The 21,469-nt window shown below is 45.4% G+C and overlaps 1 protein-coding gene across 1 annotated transcript; it reads right to left on the bottom strand.

Annotated features, from left to right (window-relative positions):
* Positions 1–282: 282 nt before the first annotated feature.
* Positions 283–17,880, bottom strand: KCNMB4 (potassium calcium-activated channel subfamily M regulatory beta subunit 4). Its single transcript, XM_015626949.3, has 3 exons — positions 17,485–17,880; positions 8,288–8,415; positions 283–668 (listed from the first exon to the last, which is right to left on the bottom strand). The coding sequence occupies exons 1-3, from the start codon at positions 17,821–17,823 to the stop codon at positions 500–502; spliced, it is 636 nt and encodes a 211-aa protein (XP_015482435.1). The 5' UTR covers positions 17,824–17,880; the 3' UTR covers positions 283–499.
* Positions 17,881–21,469: the final 3,589 nt, after the last annotated feature.

The raw sequence follows: 21,469 nt of genomic DNA, 5'->3' as shown, positions 1-21,469 counted from the left end.
CACAAAAACGACAACCAAAAAAAACCCCACAAAAACCCCAAAAGTTAAAAGCCCACAAAAAATCAAATTTTATTATTTTGGAAATACATTCTATCTAAAGTAAATATTTTAAATATTTATTATTAAACATTAGCAAAGATCACTTTGTGGAGATGAAAGTAACATCATCAGGGAGTTTTATAAACTGTCTCAATTTCTGGGTAGCTGCTCTTCAGCACTAACAGCACACAGGATATTTGGTGCAGTGTACAGCATATTTGATGCATGTAGATTTTCTCTTGGTTTTTGGTAGAATATACTTATTGAGTGCCATAGCAGAAGAAGCATTTAGCTGGCATTTTCATGGGGAAATCTCCCAAGAACAATCCTGAGACAAGAGCAACTCCACCACAGATCAGGCCCTGGAAGGAGATGCAGCCGGGTGCCCCTGCAGGGGTGTCAGGTTGCCCCACCTGAGACCATCTTGCAGGTTTTTCTTTTCCATGAGCAGCCTTGCCACTCACAAATGCTTCTTCTTTTTTATTGCCTCTGCCCTGACAGCCAAGCTCTTGGCACAGATGGTCAGGACCACAATGAGGACTCCAACCAGGAAAGTCACCACAGGCCAGAGGAAGCAGTGCAAGAGAACAGTCTCATCATGGGTGCGCTTCAGCATCACATCATCCGGCCTGTGAAGAGGAGGAACAGAAGATGGAGAAAATAGAAATCAATATAATATCATCAATTCATCATAAGTGGGAGTCATCTAACATGGTAAGAGTAAAGGTGCTTTATTTGCCAAAGTGTTAGAAAATGGTTAAGTGGACCATTTCGTTCACTGCTTGCATATGACTTTTGCCACCAGTATTCATGCCAGATTGTGAGAGCTTTCCACTTGTAGTGTTTACAGGCTAACAAGTTCATCTGGATTAAAAAAATAAAAATAAAAAAAAAATGTTGGTGCTTTACATCTTCCAGGGAATGAGGTCATTACAGACAGCCATGAGAAATACAGTGTCACAGTGACCATGGATTGCAAAACCACTCTGGCTAACACAGTACCAGGCAGCATTTATACATTTATACAGCATTTCTACCTCAAATGTTATTGGCCCCGTGAAATGGATTTAAACAGTAATTAAAGCTTTGCTTTTAGCTTTGAGCACTGCTGTGTCCATGGGCTACATGGAGGCTCCTGAGGAAGCAAGCCCTGGCTGTGGTTTGGGTCTGGGCGGGGAGCTGGTGGCCCAGGCTAGCCCAGCTGCACTTGCAGGCAGCAGCCTGCACAAATTCTATCCCCACAAGGACTGCAGCCTGCCCCAGGGTGTCCAAGGCTCCCCACTCAGCTCCTTCCCAGCAGTGGCTGTTTTGGCAATGAGCTGTGATTTGGGGCTGCAGACAGCAGTGCCTCAGGAGACTCTGCAGCTCCTACAGGGACAGCTTAGCAAGACTCCCACGAAGGTCTGAACCTCCTTGCCTCCACCAGCAGCATCTAATACACAGTCCTGGTGGGGTCTGTGACAGGTTTATGCATTTCCAAAGGGAAACAGAGGGAGCAGGAGAATTGCAGGTGGACGCATCTCGAGACATTTGGAAATTTATCTGTGCCACGTGTCTGAAAGGTGTGCTGTCCATCTGCCTCTTCCAAGTCTGGGGTGTTGTTTGGGAAATGTGATGGCATGTTTTCCTCAGCTCTGGCTCTTTCTGCTCTCCCTTGCAGTTTGATAGTTATTAAATTAATCTTGCAGCATTTGCATTTTGCTCTTGCTTTCCCATCTACAGCCAGAGACACGCAGTCTGCTGGAAAACTATCTGTAAAGGAGAGAAACAGACTTTCTCCAACTATGAAAATATCTACAGTCTTGACTCATGTTGGTCCTCACTTATATTGATCATTCCCATTGCATGTCGCTTGGCCAGCACCAGCTGACTCAACAAACCTCACAGCCTGAAATCCTGGCAACCCAGGCTCATCCAAAATGTCCAGGGAATCAAGGTCTCCTAGCAGAGTGGCACATGGGAGCAGATACCTGTTCAATGACTGTGCTGTCTCTCTCACGATAGCTTTGTCCTGACCAGAAAGTAGCACTAAGAAATAACTCTCTGGGATAAAAAACTCTTTTTCTTCAGTGAGACATTGAATGGAGATGCTTGCAAATATAGTTTTATCCATCCTTAAGGAGCTACTGGAGCCAGACTGACAAAGCTATGTCTGATGCCAGATTTAATTACACCTGCGTTTGCATTTGGGGGTCTCTCACCCAAAATTGCTGAGTGGAGAATCCTCTGCACTGTGCCAGCCTGAAAGTCCCCAAGGCCAGCACCATGCATCTCTCTTTGTTTCTGTAGTTAGGAGCAGAATAAAACTCTGATTGTGAGCAGCTCTGCTATATAAAATTTGAAATTCAGCAGCATAAAAAGATATCAAAAGAATCTCAGGTGTATTCAGAAGTTGAATGCATGAATTCTGCATAACCAAAATCCTCCAGATATATAAGCAGGCACAGGTGCAGACTATAAATTGAATAAAGCAATATTCATTTTATGGGTGCAAACTCACTAACCTGTGCACCTGAACAGAGAAATCCTTTCACAGGAGGTCTGAGCCTGCTCCCTCACAGTTACTGTGTCATCACCTGTGAATAACACAGTGCGAATTGGCAAGGAGGCCATAAGTAGGCAACACTCAGTCTTCACAGCTCTGAACTTATTAGTGACATTGAATTTTAAGTATTGTTTTTAAAGCAGATGTTAGTTCAAAAATAAGGGACAAACAAAAACCTAGAGAACTGGATTCAATTAAAGGAAAGAAAGTGTGATTGGAGAAAGGAAGACATCCTTTTGACTGAATCTTAAATGTTTTGAAAACCATAGGTACCAAAGGTAGCAGTGATGGATGTCAAACACCCATTATAGATGTGATTGTGACTTAGCAATTTAAAAAAGTTTCCGCTGTGGAAAAGAATCAAAGACAAAGCCCTTAAGTAAGTCTTGAGCTGAGGTTTCACTTTAGATGGGTATTACTGCTATTTTTAGGTACAGCAAGAGTCCCTGCACACTGGTGTGGCCTCACCTTGATTGCTGTGGGCAGTTTTGGGTGCCACAATATAAGAAAGATGTTAAGGTGTTGGAGAGAGTCCAAAGGAGGGACATGAGGACGGTGAAGGGCCTTGAGGGGAAGCCTTGTGAGGAGTGGCTGAGGTCACTTTGTTCAGTGTGGAGAAGATTGAGGAGAGACCTCATTGTAGTTCCTCTCAAGGGGAAGAGGAGGGGCAGGCACTGATCTCTTCTCTGTGGTGTCCAGTGACAGAACCCAAGGGAATGGCCTCAGGTTGTCAGGGGAGGTTCAGGTTGGATATCAGAAAAAGGTTCTTCACCCAGAGTGTGGCTGGGCACTGGAACAGGCTCCCCAGGGAAGTGTCACAGCACCAAACCTGACTGAGTTGAAGAAGCAATTGGAGAATGCTCTTGGGCACACAGTGTTTGTGTCCCATCCACATCTTGGGGATGGTGCTGTGCAGGGTCATTAGCTGGATTCAGTGATCCCTGTCCGTGCCTTCCAATTCAGAGTGTTCTGTGATTCTGGCACTTGAAACACAGTAATGTAACTACTTTCAGTTTGCTTGGCAAAGCTAGAAGTTTTGACTTTTCATGCTACTTTTTTAAAGGAGACCTGCCTGCTCCCACAGTCTGAAGGCTTGTTGTTTTACTTGGAAATGGAAAAGAAAAGGTGCTCTGTCCCCAGGGGAAGACTTCTCATGGCAAAGGCCTGTCTTAGGAAGGCCTAAGAGCATTGGTCCCCTGGTGCTGAGTCAGTGACCTTGAAACCAAAGGAGGTACATCATGCCTAGAAACATGTTTCTTTTCCCTGTGAAAATCAGCAGATATAATTAAATTGGTTGCCTTGCTCCTGTAAGTAGTGTCTTTAAAAAATTTATAGATGCTCTGTGACTTTATATAGTACTTCAGTTCAAAGATGTTGGCAGAGGGGTTGTGCATATTCCCCCTAAGCTTGATTGTTGGCAGTCTTCTTTCTAGCAATGCTGCCATTCAGGTTTTTAGTAAATACAAAGCCTCTTGAGGGGATGCACCCAAAATCCTAACACTAATTATCTGTGCATAAAACTGCAACAGAGGCAAGAGCGAGACCTAGTGGGACAAAAGGGGGGAAACCCCCAATGATTGCAAGCCATGCTCAGGCACTCAGACCTGGTTCTTGCTGCAAACAGTGATGGCCACTGTGCTGCACCACCACTGCCCGGCAGCAGTCCCAGGGTGAAACAATAAACAAACTGAAAAAAAAATAAATCCTGGAGAAGCCTTTACCTTAACCCTGAAAACACAGCTTTCCCTTTCACTGTACAGACCAGGAAGAAGGAATTTTGTTTTCATTCGTAAAAGGTGAGACCAGGACTTATTTTTAGCAGGACTTTGATCTCGGGGCTAGACCCTTGTGGAGCTTTGAGCAGGGCTAACTGGATTAGTTGTTGTGTAATACAACACACCCCTGTAAGGTTCTGCCAGGTAGCTCAAGCAGACACCAGGTAACACAGGCCTCCATCAGAGCCTTCAGAGCAGTTACTGAACACCATGGGGAGAACTCCAGTGCAGGGATTTTCAAAAGGTCATATAGGATCAAAAAGTTACAAGCACATAAACATTTCAGTCATCACTAATGAACCACACTGTGAACCTTCTGCCACACAACAATAACTGACAGAGGTTCAGGCACAGGATAGGGAAACCTAACAAATATTTTTGTATTCAAACAATCTGTATTTAAAGATGTTTGCAATACACTGATATTTTCCCCAGGGATATTTGCATCCTTTTGCTCTGACAAGCAGTCATTTTTTCCCTTAACGTTGCAAGATGCAGAGATCCTCAGCTGGATGGCTGCCTGCAGAGGCAGCACCGTGTCTTACTGACAGTAAAGTCCTCTCCTCCTCAGGCCCAAGCACTGCTCCACAGGAGGAGGGAATTAATTTAGAAGTAACAGAGTAACAGAGCAAACCAAGATTTATGTTCCAACATTTTACAGATGAGCAGCCCTACTACCAGGGCACCCTTGGCTTACACACATAATTATTCTGAGATAAGTGGGGACCCTGCAGGGCACCCAAAAAACATACAGGTTGTCACTAATCACTTGACAGGGTTTGCTTTCCAAACCCCTGATGAATTTGTGTACGGCATTCTGCAGCAAGCACAGAGGAGGCTGAAGTATGGCTAGCTCACCTGCTGTGCCACAGCAAAGGAAACACAGAGTGTTCTTGCATGTGGCACAAACTCAGAGTTAACAAGCAATACCACCACATAAATCAGACACTAAGGAGAAATTACTTGACACAGCTTGTTCTGCCTGTCTCTGCATGGCGTGAGACAATGAGGTCTGAGCTCATGGCAATCTTAGTTTCTGTCTTTTTGTTCTTGCCATGGATGTCAATGAGAACATGAAAAACTAAATCAACAGGATCTCCCCCATCCTGCCTGTTCCCACAGGCCGGGCGCTTCAGGGCATGCAGCTGTGGCCCTTGTTTGCATGAGGTCATGATGGCAGACCCCTGGGTCACTTGGTGTGAGATCCAGAGCACCAAAACCCTGGAGCTCAGAGCCTTCTCAAACCTTTGGCAACAGCCTGAGAACTTTGTCTGAATTTGTCCTTTAGAGTCAGAAACACTGAAGGCTGGATTTTGCTGTGCTGGGTTTCCTTCACACTGGGGTATCACCATGTCAACAGACAGACACCTTCCCAGAGATCCAGAAAGGCAACTTCCCCATGCAGCTTGAACACCTTGTCCCAAAGCTCATCAGAGAAGAGTGGGACAGTAAAGTTGAGTGCCTGCAGTGGCAAAGCAAAACCTCACTCTTCAGCTAAGCACTGAGCTCCAGGATAAGCTGCACTTTGGTTCCCTAAGGCAAATGTCAGGCAGCTAATTTTGCTGGGCAGTTTCATATACAGTAAGTAAGAATGGTTGAAATTGTTGAGTCTGCTTCTCATCCCTTTTGTATAACTTTGAACTGTAAGAATGGCACCCCTTTTCTACACCTTTTCAAAGTAACCTGTTGAAACCACCAAAGTGAAAGGGAGATGTTACCTAACAGTACACTCTGCGTGCAGCAGTAGTTCTGACCATGAAGTAAATTTGATGAAGAGGAGATGATGTTCATTCATTCCCTGTATATTTACCTAAATTTTATTCTGCTGTTTCAAAAGAGGGAGTATTAATATTACAAATACCACATTCTCTAAGGAACTATTTACTACATGTTTTATACAGACTGACAGAGAACAGTTAGCTTATCTATATAGTGAAAAAAATACTGTCAGAAAATATGCACACTTCTGTTTTGAAGGGAACAGATTTCTCCCTCAGTTTGTTATGGTTTCTTTTTACTGCTTTGCAAGCTGCTTAGTCATCATTGCTCCAAAAGTATACCCAAGCAAGCACATTCCTAGTCAGCAGAACTTATCTCCCAAAGCTCATTGCTATCTCCAGAAGAAAATAGATGGTGTACACATTTTGGCTTAGACTATCTTCTGGTATCTCTGGCAGCAAGCCTCTCTTATGCTGTGTATGAATTGTTGTATGATCAGCAAAAGGCAATGTTTCAAGGCAGCCATTGTACTGGCAAGAACTTTTAGCAGTATAGGATTCAGCATCTTTAGGGAAAAAAAAAAACCTTCCTGAGTGCTGCACAATTCCTCAGTGCCAGCTTACATAAATGTCAGACACTAGGCAGCATGCAGCCTTAGAAAAGCTTTGTCTTTGCTTCACCAAAATGTAATGTGAGAATCAGCTCACACAGCTCTGGACACCTACCACCCTGCACTCCTTTACAGGAGAGAAATAAACATCTCTGGGCATCTGACCTATATCAGGTATTTACTTCGGGGTAACATATAAGGCTCCTGTATCTCTCCACTGACTAAAAAAGTTAATTTTCACTTTCCACACCAGTTTAGATGTATCCTAGCCATGACTTCTCCTGCAGACAATCCCATGTTTCTGAATCTCCTGCTCACTTGGGCAGTGGGTGCTGCAAGTCCCAATTCTCAGGAGTACAAGGAACAGGCAACACCTGCCTGCCCAGAAAAACCAAAATCATGACTCAACTCCTGGTTACCAGCTGCAAACATTAGCATCTCGTGGACCAAAGGACTCCCAAAAAGGTCCCTGACAGGTCTGATGTCATCACACAGAGTACCCTAAATTTTAACCTCTGCATGCTGTAAGCAATGCCTCTTTCCCCTCTAAAGGAAAAAAATTAGCTACAAATTCTTGGTGGTGTCCCTCTGCAAAGAGTTAACCAGGGACAACGAACTGGGCATCCTGGGCATGCTGACTGGGTCTACAGTCTCTCCAAGGAGACAACTATTATAGCCAGCCTAAGACAAACCTGAAGCCCCCAGGGTACTCAGCAGGACACCCACAAGAGAGTCAGGCATTTCTCCACCTGCCATCCGTTTTCCTCCTGTTTGTCTTTCCGAACTGAAATATCTGGTGCCAACACTCCCACGCTGAGCCCTGAACTGCACCTGCAAGTCATGAGCTATTCCCTCATTCATTTAACTTCCAAGTGTTTGTGGGATAGGACTAACCTCCTGCAGCCACATTACCTTTTATTTCCTGGTTTATCACCATCAGAAAGAGACAGGAAAAAGGACTCCCTCCCCTTTCTGTTTAGTGAAGGAAGGAAACCACACATCACCCTCACACACATGGAAGTCACATCAACACTGGCAATAAAAGTAAGAACTGAAATAGATGGGGAGATGCTTTAGGTTACAGCTTTCTACTCTGCAAGCATGCATGAAACCTGGAAGTTCTGTTGCTGTTTACTACACATATCTGACCCATTAATGCTCTATGAACACAATTACTGAGTTAGTTTGTAGTGTTTACTGATCTCCCCTTTTCCCATTGAACACAGTAGGGTTTCTTTTCTGTGAAGGAAAGGAATGCTAATATCCACACCAGAAATCTGCCATCTGAGTGTTAAAAGCCAAGATGCTTTTTGCTATAAAAATGGCATGTTTTAAAGAAAACTTTTCTCCGAGTTTTGTATTTTTACTTTAAGTGGTAAAAATATTCCTTTCCTTTCCATATAGCTTTTCATCAACAGAGCTGTCTTGCAAAGTTCTGCACCAGTGAGCTCTGTGTGATTAAACCACATTGCCCTGGAGGGGGTCTCTGTGTGTGGATATACATATGCATGCATTTATCTATATTTTCAAGCAGAACCAATGGACAGCTGTTAAGCAGATGCATAAGCACTCCTGCCTAGCCAAATGGAGATTACTCACCTCAAGTGCTGGTTAAAATAGCACGTAAATGGTTGAGAACCCACTTTCTCTTTCCAGTATTTCTGCTTGTACGTGACGTTCTCAGAGTTCTCCTGATCGTCTCTTGCACAGGGAGGGATGTATGAACACTGCCAAGACACATTGCAGAACAGAGTTACTGCTGTGCTCAGGAACACAGGACATCACTTCTCTGCGCTTTCCTCATGATACCAGCGTGACTGAAATGGACAGAGAATAATAAACAAAAGCTACAAAGAAACAGAAAAGAAATATTAGCTGATCGTCACTTCAACTGCTAATTATTCTGTGCAGGTACTGGAAAAGAATATAATAGTATTCAGAAAGAAAATAAAGGCTTTTCCATGCTTGTTTGACTCTTAAACCAAACCACCTCATAACATCTTGGGGTTTGGTATAATGAATGTGAAAATGATCATTTCATTTTGATGTATTCCTAGCCAGCTGCAGGGATTAGATTTGATTAACTTCCTATTTTCAGTGAGGCACATAATCACAAGGTTTGTTAAGAACCATGCTAATAAATAACCCAAAGAGTGCAGCAAGCTTTCCCAGATGATGGGATATCTGGCTGATGTCTGCTGAACAAAGATGGTATCCTTCCACTGTTACATCACAAGGAAAAAGAAAAACGGTTCACAGCCCTGCTTCAGTAGAAAGGTTCAGCATCTGATTCTGCTGTAGAGAAGTCAAGGAGAGTTGAGCATGCAGCTGAGCTATCTGCAGCTCTCATCCTCAGACATCTGCTTCAAAGCCCAGAGATCAAGGGAAATCCCTCCCCCAACTTGGTGCCCTTGGGACTGGGCCTTCAGAGGCTCCTCTTTGGGACACATCCACACCCCCACACCCACACCCACCTTGTTCCCAAGTCTTTGACACACCACCCTTAATTCCTAGCCACAGGAAGTTAAACAACAGAAAACAAACTGTGCACTGAATCAAGTATCAACACTATCAGTGTCCAAGCATAATCCCTCTTGTTTTTACCAGGCATACACACAGGAGATCATGGCAGGAGATGTTGAACCACACTGAATAACACAGCTGATCCTCCCATAACACAGAGGCTTTTCACCCTGCAGGACGTGGGGACCCCAAGGCTCCAGGTGCACACGCTGAATTTTAATTCCTTTAAAATTGGGAGGTGCAAACAATAAAAAGTGACTGGGAAGGTAGCTAAAATGCCTCGTACTTAGGAAGGATGAGGAAGCAGGAGATGAAGGGTGTGGGAAGCCCCTAAATTGGGGGCCTGAAGGCAGTATCAGCAAAGAGAGCGATACCCTCTCTAAGATGAGAATAAAGATCAGCATGACTGACTGTGCCTAGTGAGTGCTTCCTCTCCTTCTGCAGAGGTTTCACAGGGGCCTACCTTGCCCCCAGCTGCACATTATACCGAAGATGTACAGACCTACAAGTCCATGTTCACCATACAACAGCTTAAAGGTTTGCCATTCCAAGAGCAAGGGAGAAATCTCAGGATTTTATTCCCTGATCATGTAAAATCTGACCACTTCTGTCAGCACTTGCAAGTGCTGCCACTGTCTTGCATGCTTCAGAATGAAAAAAATCTGCAAGGTCTTCCTTGCTGCTTCCAAAGTGAAACCTACCTTTTCCACATGCAAGGATCCCCATTTTCACATGGACTCCTGTCTGGTGTTGACATGGCACAGAGCTCCCCTTATCTCCATGTGCACAGGAGCCTAAACAAGGATTGTCCCAATGCTGATGGTGAAGGACAGAAATGAGCAGCAACTCATTTCTCTACTTCAGAAACCAGAATGCAGGATTTATCACATACTGTTATTGTCTTAGGTAATACTCCTTGGTCAGCAAAATTTCAGGTTTGGTTCTCTGCTTTGGAAGCATCAAACACCCCCCTTTTTTGTCTCCACACTCCCAGTGCATAAACACATCTGTGCGGCAGCTGGGCAGAGTCAGAAAATTTGGCACAAAGACACCTGAGAGCATGGCTGGCTCTGCTGTGACCCCCTGACAGCACCAGCATGGTCCCCTCCTCCCTGCTTGGCCTGGGGTCCAGCACTTCCTCCACTCTGATGCTTTCCTTTATGGAGCATTTCCAGCTTTGGAAATGGCACCATATCCCACGAGTTGTGCACTCACTGCCTACATCTGACTGTAATCACACTCTGCTCTTCCCAAGCCCCCAGCCTGCTTTTAGGGGCTCTAGAAAGAGCTCCCAAACCAGCCACTATTTAGCCAGCACACAAAATGCAGAGCTAGACAAAACAGCTGAGTACCAATAAATATTATGTTGCCAAAACTCACTCAGCTATCTCAGAACTCCCATTCCTGTGTTACTGGCTCCAGTACACATATTTTCTCTATCCTCTGAAATGTTTCTTCCTCCTGGCTAAGCCTACTGCTGTCCTCTGCTATGAAAGTGCAATTGCCCCACCAGTCCTGGTTAAACTTTCTCTGGATCCTTCAGAGACCTTCCACCCCCACAAAACATTACTTGAATCTTTCACAAAGTTCATACCCTGGTGAACTGCTCATTAGCCCCATCCTGAGTTTCAGGCTTAGAAACAACCAGAGAGGTCTCTTTTCCCAAGAGATGTCCATCTGAAAAACAAATATCAAACTTTAACAGACCCCCAGGACATTTCATCACAGAGTGCTTCACATTTTTTCCCACCAGACCCTGTGCTGCTAGCTCAATATGAAGATATTAAAAATTGAGTTTTTCAGGGCAGGGATTTTTCTCGGTTTGGAAGATGTAAAGGGGCCCACAGACAGTTTCTCCAGTCAACACTTCTGTATTTTCTCCTGCCAAAGCAGGACAGCATATGGGAGTACTGCCAGTGCCTACAGGAGGGACACCTGGAAGTCGGGCACAACAGTGGATGCTTTCCGTAACTCAAACTTCACACCGTTCTCTGCACAAGTAATGCCAGTGGACAGAAAGTATGCTGGACACATTTCTACCTCCTCCTCTTTATCTTCATGTGGAAAACACAAAGGAGACACCCAGGGTCTTGCCATAAATTGATGTGGCCTCACTGCTTCAGCCCGTCGAGGATTAACAATCTTGAAGAGAGGAGTGGTCCCTGTCCAAATATGAATCCCAGGGGCCACCCTGAAACAGCAACAAAATGTGATGAAGGACTTGAGCCACAGAAAACACCCAAGGTGCAATCCCAGTGTGAATGTATCAGCTGCTGCACGAACACTGGAGCTTGTCTGCCTCCCCAGGATGCCAGCACAGTCCCCACCAACCCGAGGTGCTTTTTGTCCCTTTCCAATGCATGTAGAGGGGGGATCTCTCTTTACTCAGCCTCCCAAGCACACTCCTAGGGCACTTTGCTTGACTCTATCACCTTCCAAAGCAGATTCATCAGGCAGATAAAAGGGAATTATATCCACACAAATTTTGCTGCTGTGAGTTGATGGATGGATGTGAAATAACATCCACTTTGGCAATAGGCAGTTTCAGAAACATTAATTCTGTAGTACTCCTTTACAAGACATGGCAGAAAATACTGGCATCAAAACATAAACAAATGCCAACTGAAAGCAAGCTAGGACAGCAGTAAAAATGTCAGTGAACAGCTAATACATCTTTACACCAGGGTTTTGTAGGATTTGTATCTGTGTTTGCTGCTGGATGCTCCCACTTCAGTCTCCCTGCAGATACCTGGGAAGATTCCTGTTCTTTCTGAACACTTCATGAGGGCAGATATTCTTCCATATCCCAGAGAAATAACAAATTCATGAACTCTTGACCATGGTTTAAGTTCCAGGTTGCATTTTGTTCTTTTCAAAGATCAATTCTTGCCAAATTCAGTCATATTTTTAATAAAAATAGACAGACTTTGTAGACTACAAGAAAGTTTCAAAGGTGAAGAGAGATCCTGGCTCAAAGCAGAAGCAATTCAGCCTAACAGAAGACAAACCAAGGTAACTCACGAGCACAACTTCAAACTCAGTTTCCAAGTGACACGTGGAGGACCATCCTCCTGGCTCCTGGTGAGCTGTGGGACAGAGCATGTACCATTTGTTTGGTGTGGAAAAGCCCCACATGTGCTGGAGCAGAGATCCACCTGCAGCCCTGGTGGACCCCACACCACAGCAAAGGGATGCCCAGAGGAGGTTGTGGCTCTGAGGGAAGCCCACATGGGAGCAGGGTCCTGGCAGGACCTGTGATCCCGTGGGGGACCCATGTTGGAGCACTTCATAAAGAACTGCAGCCTGTGGGAAAGGACCCACACTGGAGAAGGTAATGAAGAACTGTCTCCTGTGGGAGAGACCCCACACTGGAGCAAGGAAAGAGTGTGAAGAGGAAGGTGTGCAGATGTGTGATGGACTGACCACAGCCCACATTCCCTGTCCCTCTGTGCTGGTGGGAAGGAGGAGGTAAAGAAAACCAGGAGTGAAGTTAAGCTCAGGAAGAACAGATGGGTAGGGAAAAGGCATTTTTAGATTTGATTTTATTTATGCAGTACCCTTCCCTGATTTAACTGGCAATAAAGCATATTCATTTCCCTGAGTCAAGTCCATTTTTCCCATGATGGGTGAATTTTTCCCATAAAGGGTGAGTGATCTCTCCCTGTCCTTGTCTCAACCCACAAGCCTTTCATTATATTTTTTCTCCCTGAGGAGTGATACGGCAGCTTGGGTGAGGACCTGAAGTCCAGCCAGGAACAACCCACCACACCAAGCAATATATGAGTCTCCTAACTTTGTGTGTGTCTCCGTTCACTACTGGGTTACCTTCAAGGTGTGGGAGGGAGGAAGTGCTGCCACAGCCATCCCACTGGGGCAGGACATGAGCAGGTGGACTCGTTCATCTTTAGTACAAAAGATTTCCCCCTCCCAGCTGAGTGTCCTGAGGGAATTGGAGCTGAGTTCTCTGTCTGGTTTTCATCTGCATCTGGCAGTGCAGATGATCATCATCAGCACAACCCACGGGGAGTGATCAAACCCTGACCCCTCACAGAGGCTCGAGGCAGGGAGTGGTGCCCCAGGTGAGATGAGTGGGTGATAGGGTTTATCCACGGCCCCTGGGCCCGCTTCCAGAGGAATTGCTAGGCAGTATCTGCATAGTTTGCCTGTCGCAGGTACCAGCCCAAACACAGATCTGAATGCGTCACCAGAGGCACCAGACTCTCACAAAATTATTGTGAATTTATATTTTGTTATGAAACCTCCTCATGGTTCATATTTAAGAGAGTCCAAAAACTAAACCAAATCCTATTTACAGGAACACAGAAGAGATGACTGCACATCAGCTTGTCAGGTGGAGCCATTACACAGAGAAGTGTGACAGGAGCACGGGCAGGTGTGGAATGCAGACAAGGGGCAGCAGCTGGTTTGCTCCCTTGCCTGGGGACAAAGATGTGGAGAACCAGGTCCTGCTGCACAGCTGCTAACATCTGTCTAACCAGCCACTACCCTAAGAGTTTCTTTGGCAAAACAGGGGGCAACTTCTTCCAACCCTACACTTAACTGCAGATGTCAGAAGGGAAATGCCTAAAACACCAGAAATCAGACCTTTTTATCAGCTGACAGACTCCCCTGTGGTTTTCCCCAGGCAAGGCAGAGCTGTGGCCTGGTGCCTGCACTGGCTGTATGCGCCACCGGCGTACCCGATGGCCGGAGAGTGATAGCGACAAATTGACTTTGGAATTAATCCCTCTTAAGCCTTATCTCAGAGATTATTATTGCCATCAAGGCAGCTGAAGAAAGGCTACTATCACTCCAATAAATTTCTTCCTCTGAGACAGCAATCAAAAAATAAAAATTAAAAAAAAAAATAAAATCCACAGATCACTCAGACTGAACACAAATGTAATCGTGTCCGGTGCTTTATATATACATTCCTGGATTAACTCTGACCCAGCTATATAATCTTTTAAGAGCTAAAATGAATCCTGGGCTGTACAATGATGTGATTATCTTAGAAAGCAAGAGGAGAAAAAAAATTTCTTTTTCCTGCATCTAGAAAAAGGTTTTTCCTCACTAGAACAGACATTCATATTTGTGATATGTTTATATGTCAGCCCACTCCACTACAGAAAGTAGATTTTTAATCAAATATGCTGGGTATTTTTGGGGGGAGTGAAGCTGCCAACTGATCTAGTATTTTTGTGTGTTGTAAGGAGCCAGAGCTATGGCTGTTCCACACTATTGATTTACAGGGAAAAACTGCTACCCTACAAAGAAATGCAAGGAGAAAGTAACATTTTAAAACTGTTCAAAACAAAATTGATTTTTTTTTTCCCTTTTAGCTAGTTGGAACAGATTAACATGTTATATGTACATCTAAGTGCATGAACACAAGGAAGCATAGTGCAAAAATGTGATGGGAACAGGAAGGGTTAAACAGCTCTGTAAGTGTTCGTTCCTAAACACATACAGGATCCAGAGCATTAAATCCAGCAGATTCCTACTCTGTGGCTCTGACTAATGTATTTCAGCATAAAATCCTGAAAGCTTTTAAAAACAGTGAGATTTTTAAATCAAACATGAAAGGAGAATATAACTGTTTAGATCTGCAGATGTTGAACGAGGGAAAAAATGGGAGAACCAAAGCAACAGATACAGAGTTCAGTCCCTTACAAAGGTATGTTCTCCTGATGAGACTTAACCAACTTTTCTTCTTATTTTGTATTTGTTTTACATAAGCTTCTTAAAGTAGAGAAAATAATTAGAGCACATTTTTTTCTACAGAGTTTTCCACTGAGATAAATTCAATTACTACCAAAGAATACTGTTACATCAAAAAAATGCATCCTTTCTGCTTGATCACATCTGGTAAATCAGATTTCATTCTCAGCAATCAATATCCCAGGGTAAACAGCCCACACCTAGAGATGCAAGGTGGAAGGTAAAGGGTACAGATTATATTTGTAAAAGCAGTAAAGTACCACACACTGCCAACAGCCCTGTTGTTATTAAGAGTTTTGTTATTAAGAGTTAACATAAAATTAATTGTTAAATAAAAATAGCTTTCCGAGTGACATTTTTGGACATTTCTGAAGCTCAGAGTGTTCCCCTGCAATTGCAATTCAGCCCTTGGGCAGGTGCAATCCTTCTCTTCCCACCACACTTCCAGAAATGCAGAAGAAAATAGGGTTAAGAAGCAAACCCAAAACAAAACAAAACACTTGGACTACTCAGAAAGGTATTGCTGTCACGGTCCAATTTGAAAGCTGCTGCTGAACGTGCAGATGTTGCCAGAGTTGCTGAGCCCTAGGATTCCGCTGGCAGTCAGCACTCCCCTCCCTTCTCCCAGCTCCCCTCCTTGCTGGAGATGGCCACAAGAGCCATAGGCTGTGCTCGGGGAGAGCCGCGCTGCATCCTCTGCAGAGCCACCTCCTTTTCACCCCATAGCAAAGGGGTGACTTTTCTCCTGCATTTTAGAGCTCCCCCCTGCCCACCTGCAGATGGAGAGATGTTTAGAGAAGTCCTGCAGCTCGGACCGCCAGGGCACTCCCGGCACACCTCTGCCACCGCAGCCCGCTCCACAGGGAGCCTGGCAGCAGCGCTCCCAGGAAAAGATTTGCAAAGCTCCCTCACAGTCCAGCATTTCATCTGCTCTGTGATCGGGCTCCATCCAGCACTGCAGCTTCAATCACTCATCATCTCTGAGCGGTGCCAGCAATTTAATCCAAATGCTGTCAGATTTACCATCCTGCTACTAACTCTGCTGATTTTTACCCCAACCACCTTTCCAAGCTGCCAAGGGGATAAAAGCAACCCTCAAGCCCTGACTGTGAAACTTAACCTGCCTTCCAAGGGATGGAGCACACCAGCACACGTATGACTGGGGAGATGTGAGGCTGCACATCCCAGCCGGACACCCAAGCACGCTTCTCAGCCCTGCAAACAGCGCCCTTAGCCCTTGGCACTATGGTACATCCACATCTCGGTCAAAGAGCTGAAATTTCCTTCTCCAGCACACTCCCAATTTCAAATTCTTTCAGGAGTAGGAGGATACCAACACATTTTTTTAATTCTTCAAACTGCTTAATAAGATCTCCTGCACTCAGGTCAGTGCTGTCAAGACCATCTTTACACAGCATAAAAAATCAAAGGAGAAGGCAGAATAACTGCCTTTAAAGAAAGAGAAAGCACAAGTCACACATTGCCTTCGGACTTCCCCAGCTTGCTGGAAGATGCAAATTTCACAAATTTTTCATTTGGTCCTTTTTCGTGTAGGTGATGGAGGAGTTTAAGAATCAGAACAGCACGGAGGAAACTTCTGTTCTGGTGCAGCCCCTTCCCCAGCGCCCTGCCAGCAGCGGCTCTATTACCATCTCTCCGTGCGCTTTGGGGAGCGGCACTGGGAAGTCCCCCACCCTCCGGGACGAGCAACGCAGCACTGCCCGAGCACACAGACCTCCCCGCCGGCAGCAGGAGTTTCTCCTTGTCTCCCCACGGCCGGCCCGGGGAACAGCAGCGGAACCTTGGCCGCTCTCGCTGCGCTGCCGCCCGCCAGCTGCGCTCCGGACGCGGGCGGGAGGGACCGGGAAGGGGGCTGGGCGCGGAGAAGCGTGAGAGAGTGTGAGTGTGAGTGTGTGTGTGTGTGTGTGTATCACACTAAGTATAGTATATATTACAGTGTAATACACTGTATAGTACACTATACGTTATACACAGTATGTTATACTATGCTATATAGATTCATAAATTATCCCGATTTGGAAGGCACCCACTGTGATCACCAAGACCAGCTCCTGGCCCGGCACAGGACAGCCCCAAGAGTCACACCATGTGTTTGAGAGCAAACGCTTCTTGAACTCTGTCTGCTTTGGTGCTGTGATCACTTCCCTAGGGAGCCTGTTCCAGTGGCCAACCACCCGCTGAGTGAAAAACCTTTTCCTAGTATCGAGCCTAGACTTTCCCTGAGATGCTATATATAGATATACAGATAGATAGATAGATAGATATAAACAATATCTAAATAAAGATGTACAGTGTATAGTATGTTTATAGATATACACTATAGAGAGATACTAGATACACTACTTTTTGCTGAGCAACAAGCAGAGCGGCATTTCGGACGGATGCTCCCGCACTTCACTTACCACCCCCCCACCTCCCAAAGGAGAAAACCCCTCACCGAACAGAAGGGCGGGCGCCAGGAGCGGTGAATGGGCACCACCACGGGACCACCGCCCCGCATTTCGGGAGAGGAGGGCGTCCGCGGGTCTCACCTTGGGGTTGGTGCGCAGCTGCCGCTCGTCCTCGTGGAGCAGGGCGGGTGCGGAGGAGCGGGAGGTGCGGACCAGGACCTGCAGGCAGGGGTAGCGGGCGGTGCCGCGGCAGGCGGCCCCGCAGGAGAAGGTGCAGGCGAAGCGCTCCCCCAGCTGCCGCACCGCCAGCACCGTGCAGTTGGCGGAGCCGCCGCCGCCCCGCTCCTGCAGCGCCGGGCGAAGCCAGCAACAGCCCAAACCCAAGAGGGAAAGCAAGCCGGCGGCGATGAGGAGGAAACCCAGCCGCATGCTCTTGTCCTCCGCCTCCGTGTACTCGTAAGCCGCCCGGCTCCTCGCCATCGCCCGGCTGCCGCTGGCATCCGCCGCCGGGCATCAGCCACTGCCATCGGCTAAAGCTCCCGCCGCTCCCCGCCTCCTCCGAGGCTGACTGTGCGTGTAACTAGCACGCAAAAAAAAAAAAAAAAAAAAAAAAAAAAAAAAAAAAAAAAAAAAAAAAAAAAAAAGAAAAAAAGAAAAAAAGAAAAAAAATAAATATATAAATAAATAAAATTCAAATTTAATCCCGTCTGACCTAATTCAGGGCCCTCCGGGGGTGGAAAGGGACAGCTTGCAACGGGATTATCTGACTCTGGAGATTTGCTGTGTGGAGGGCTAGTCCGGATTAATACTGGGTACCATCATGCAATGTACAGTATCTGGAAGAGGGTGGGTGGGTAGGGTCCTTTGGGTGCATTGTGGCGCCCCTGTAGGGCCACATCTCACCACTGGCTTGGTTAAGTCCTGGAGATCTTGCTTAAAGTCCTGTTCAGTACCCCTGGGCATCAAAGGCTGCAATGTCTATCTACACAGGAGAAAACTGATCTGAAATTAAAGGAATTAAATATCTACATGTGAGAAGGCAGCTTCTATTTTCACCTTATTAATTGAGAAGGGACATAATGAGAATTGGCCAAATGGTAACTTTTGTGGGGTGCAGGGTAAAGTGTTCTGGCCAGCCCCAAAAACAGCATCTGCACAGCAGGGACAGAGATAAGAGATGAACAAGATGATAGCTATCACACACAGGAATTGGTTTGAACAGGAAGTATTGACCTTTGAAGGTTCACCCTAAGAAGTGGTCTCTTCCAAGCAGCTTTGCAAGAAAAGCAGCTGATTCAAGAAAATATATTTAGCAAATAAAATTTGGTTATTACCCAGCATTTCCCACTGTGGCAACACAACAAACTCTTTGGTGCCAAAGTACCATAAGCAATACTTATATTTGTATTCTGTCGTCTTTATCACAGGCAATTAGGTAGAACAAAATGTGAGCCTCAGAGCTGATAGATGAACTTGATGACACAGCAGACAAGAAAGTATAGAAACAGAAGTTTGGGAAATAGCACTTTCCTTTTTCAATCGCTTTCCTGCTGCAATGTCAAACTTTTATAAATGAAGCTGATCCATAGGTTCTCCAAATGGACTATTGAGCAAGGTTTGGCAGGAGGGCTATTAAGAGTCCACACTGTGCCATGAATACAGATGGATGCAAATATTGTTCTTGCTTGCACAAGTGCACTACCACACTCCTCTCAGGCCAGCTGCTTTGCAGTAGCCTGCCCTGATTATCAAAGGGTTTCTGAAAAAGTAAACCAGCTCTAAGCCAGGGACTACAGGTTTTTTACTGAAACCTGCTATAGGTATTTATACTAGAAACTGAATTCCTCTTGCTTAGTCCTTGGCTCTGTCCATCCATTCCCACCATCAGGTTTTGCTTCCAGCACTTGTGGTGACAGCGGTCTCCAATGGTGGAGGCTTGTTGCATGGAGTTTTCATAACATAAAAAATAAAATTATAATCAGGTTGATTGGTGACTTACCACCTGAAAGGGAACCTCCAGCTCTGCTTTCTCAGTGTAAATGAGCTGCAGCTTCTTTCTGTCTTACCTCCTGAACAGCTGGCCTTCCATACTTGGTTCAGCTCCCTGCAATCCCTTGTACATAAAGCGCTGTCAGATGGAAATTAAGGCAACAGCTCACTGGGTGACAGAGCAACCCTGAGTCAGTCCTCCTGTGTGCATCCAATCCCCACATCATCCACAGCTGGGGAGATGCTGAAGCTGCATTTTAACTGGGAATGGTCCCAGGTAATCTCATAGATTTTGAACTGCACAAATGACTCAGTCAAAACTCAAAGTTTATCTGGATCAATTGGAAGTGAAGAATGATCATCAATGCCCGATTGTTGTAGCAGATGAAAGGGGGCCTGTTGTGAAGATTGTAGCTCTGCTGTTACCTGCTGAAGGCAGGAATGGGGATGCTGGCTCCAGGACCACAGGCTGCCCACGAACCACCAGGGCTGAGAAAGCTGGCATACAATGTCTGGATGAAAATCTCAACTGTAGGAGAACAGGTTGCTGCCTGTTCTTTTGGGCCCTTCCTTGCCCCACAGCCAAGGGACAGCCTTACCTGAGGCCTACTGCAGCTGACCCACCTGGTACAGCCAGTGCAGAGAACACCCCTGCCTTGGTCAGGCACCTGGAGGCTGGGCAGCCACCCAGGCTGCTCATCGGGCCTGGGCTCACACCTCCCTGTTTCCTTGCACAAGCCTAGTGCTGGTCCTTGGGATGTCAACTGCAGCTCTTCCAGGAAAGTGCCAGTAATTAACTGCCTTTTCCAAGAACAAGTCTATATAATAAACCATAGAATGCCTTTTAAAAACCAATACTGTGATGCCCACCAGAAAGTAAACTGGCCTTCAAGGGAAGAGAGACCTCTGGAACAACCAAACCAACCATTTCGTTGAGAATAAGCTTAGAGAACACCAAAGGGTTTCCACAGATGTTCAGGAATGTCTGCACCACAGCAGCCTTGGGACACCTGCCTTCCTTTTGCTCCGCATCAGGACTGTTTACAGCTGATGCAGGATGCTCCAGTCATGAAAACTGGCTCCTTCACTGGATTGCTTGCTAAACCAGAGGGAATTCAAAAGTGATCTTACAGAACACCATTTTGGTCGTTTCAGCAGGAAAAACATGACCTATACCCACAAATATTAGCTCATTAATATCAGGAAGATAATATGAAATGCAAATGAGAAACTGAAGCCTAGAAAAATAATACAGAAACTTGGTTAGCACTGCTAATCCAGAAGTGAGCTGAATCAGTAACAATCAAAACTATTGTTCAATGTGCTTTATTTTCAAAAAAATAAAGTTTACCTCTGACAGTGAAGCGGTGTTAACCTGGTAAAGCTACTGAAATTATTAAAGCCAAAATTTCAAAATAAGTTATCCAGCTGCATTTCCTCAGTTCTCTTAATGTAATGTAAGCTTTCAGATTTATGGAAATGAGAGCACGCATATTTATCATAGAGAAACAAAAACTTAATTCACATACCATGTATGAAAAGCATAATTGTCAATCCAGACTAACTTCTTGGTCCAATCTGCATTACCAGAATTCAACTTCTATTAGCATTAATTTTGGGCAGTGGCAAATTTTGAGGGACACAATGAAAAGGTACTTGAAAAGTAAGCACACTGCAAAATTTGGCTTTAATTGTTGTATTTAGGATTTTTAACCAAAAGCACTAACTATGCCATGCTTAGGGTGGCAGCTGTGCATTTAGAGGCTTGAGTGTGACAGATAAGCTACCCATTTTTCCTTTTGTTTCATTCAACGTTCACCCACAGAAGTATTTTCAGCTGGAAATTACCAGGAATTTCAGGGGTGAGGAGGACAGGGAGAAGTTTCTTTTAGGCGACTAGTAACTTTAAACAGTATTATTTAGGATGGGCAGCCTTCTTCCATGGTCACCTAGGAGCCACTCAGGACCAAGCTGATGGCCCCAGACCTCCGTTTCCCAGCAGTGCCTAGGTCATGCCAAAGACTGCTTCTGGTCTCCTCATGGCCAACAGAAACAGTCCCTCAAGAGTCTGCAAAAATCTTGCATCTAACTACAATACACAAATTCTTATTTGGGTATGTTCTCCCTATTTTCATGG

The sequence above is a fragment of the Parus major genome, chromosome 1A (assembly GCF_001522545.3).
Source record: "Parus major isolate Abel chromosome 1A, Parus_major1.1, whole genome shotgun sequence".
NCBI lineage: Eukaryota > Metazoa > Chordata > Aves > Passeriformes > Paridae > Parus > Parus major.
Note: the sequence above shows the minus strand (reverse complement) of the source record. Positions and strands in the feature narration are given on the sequence as shown.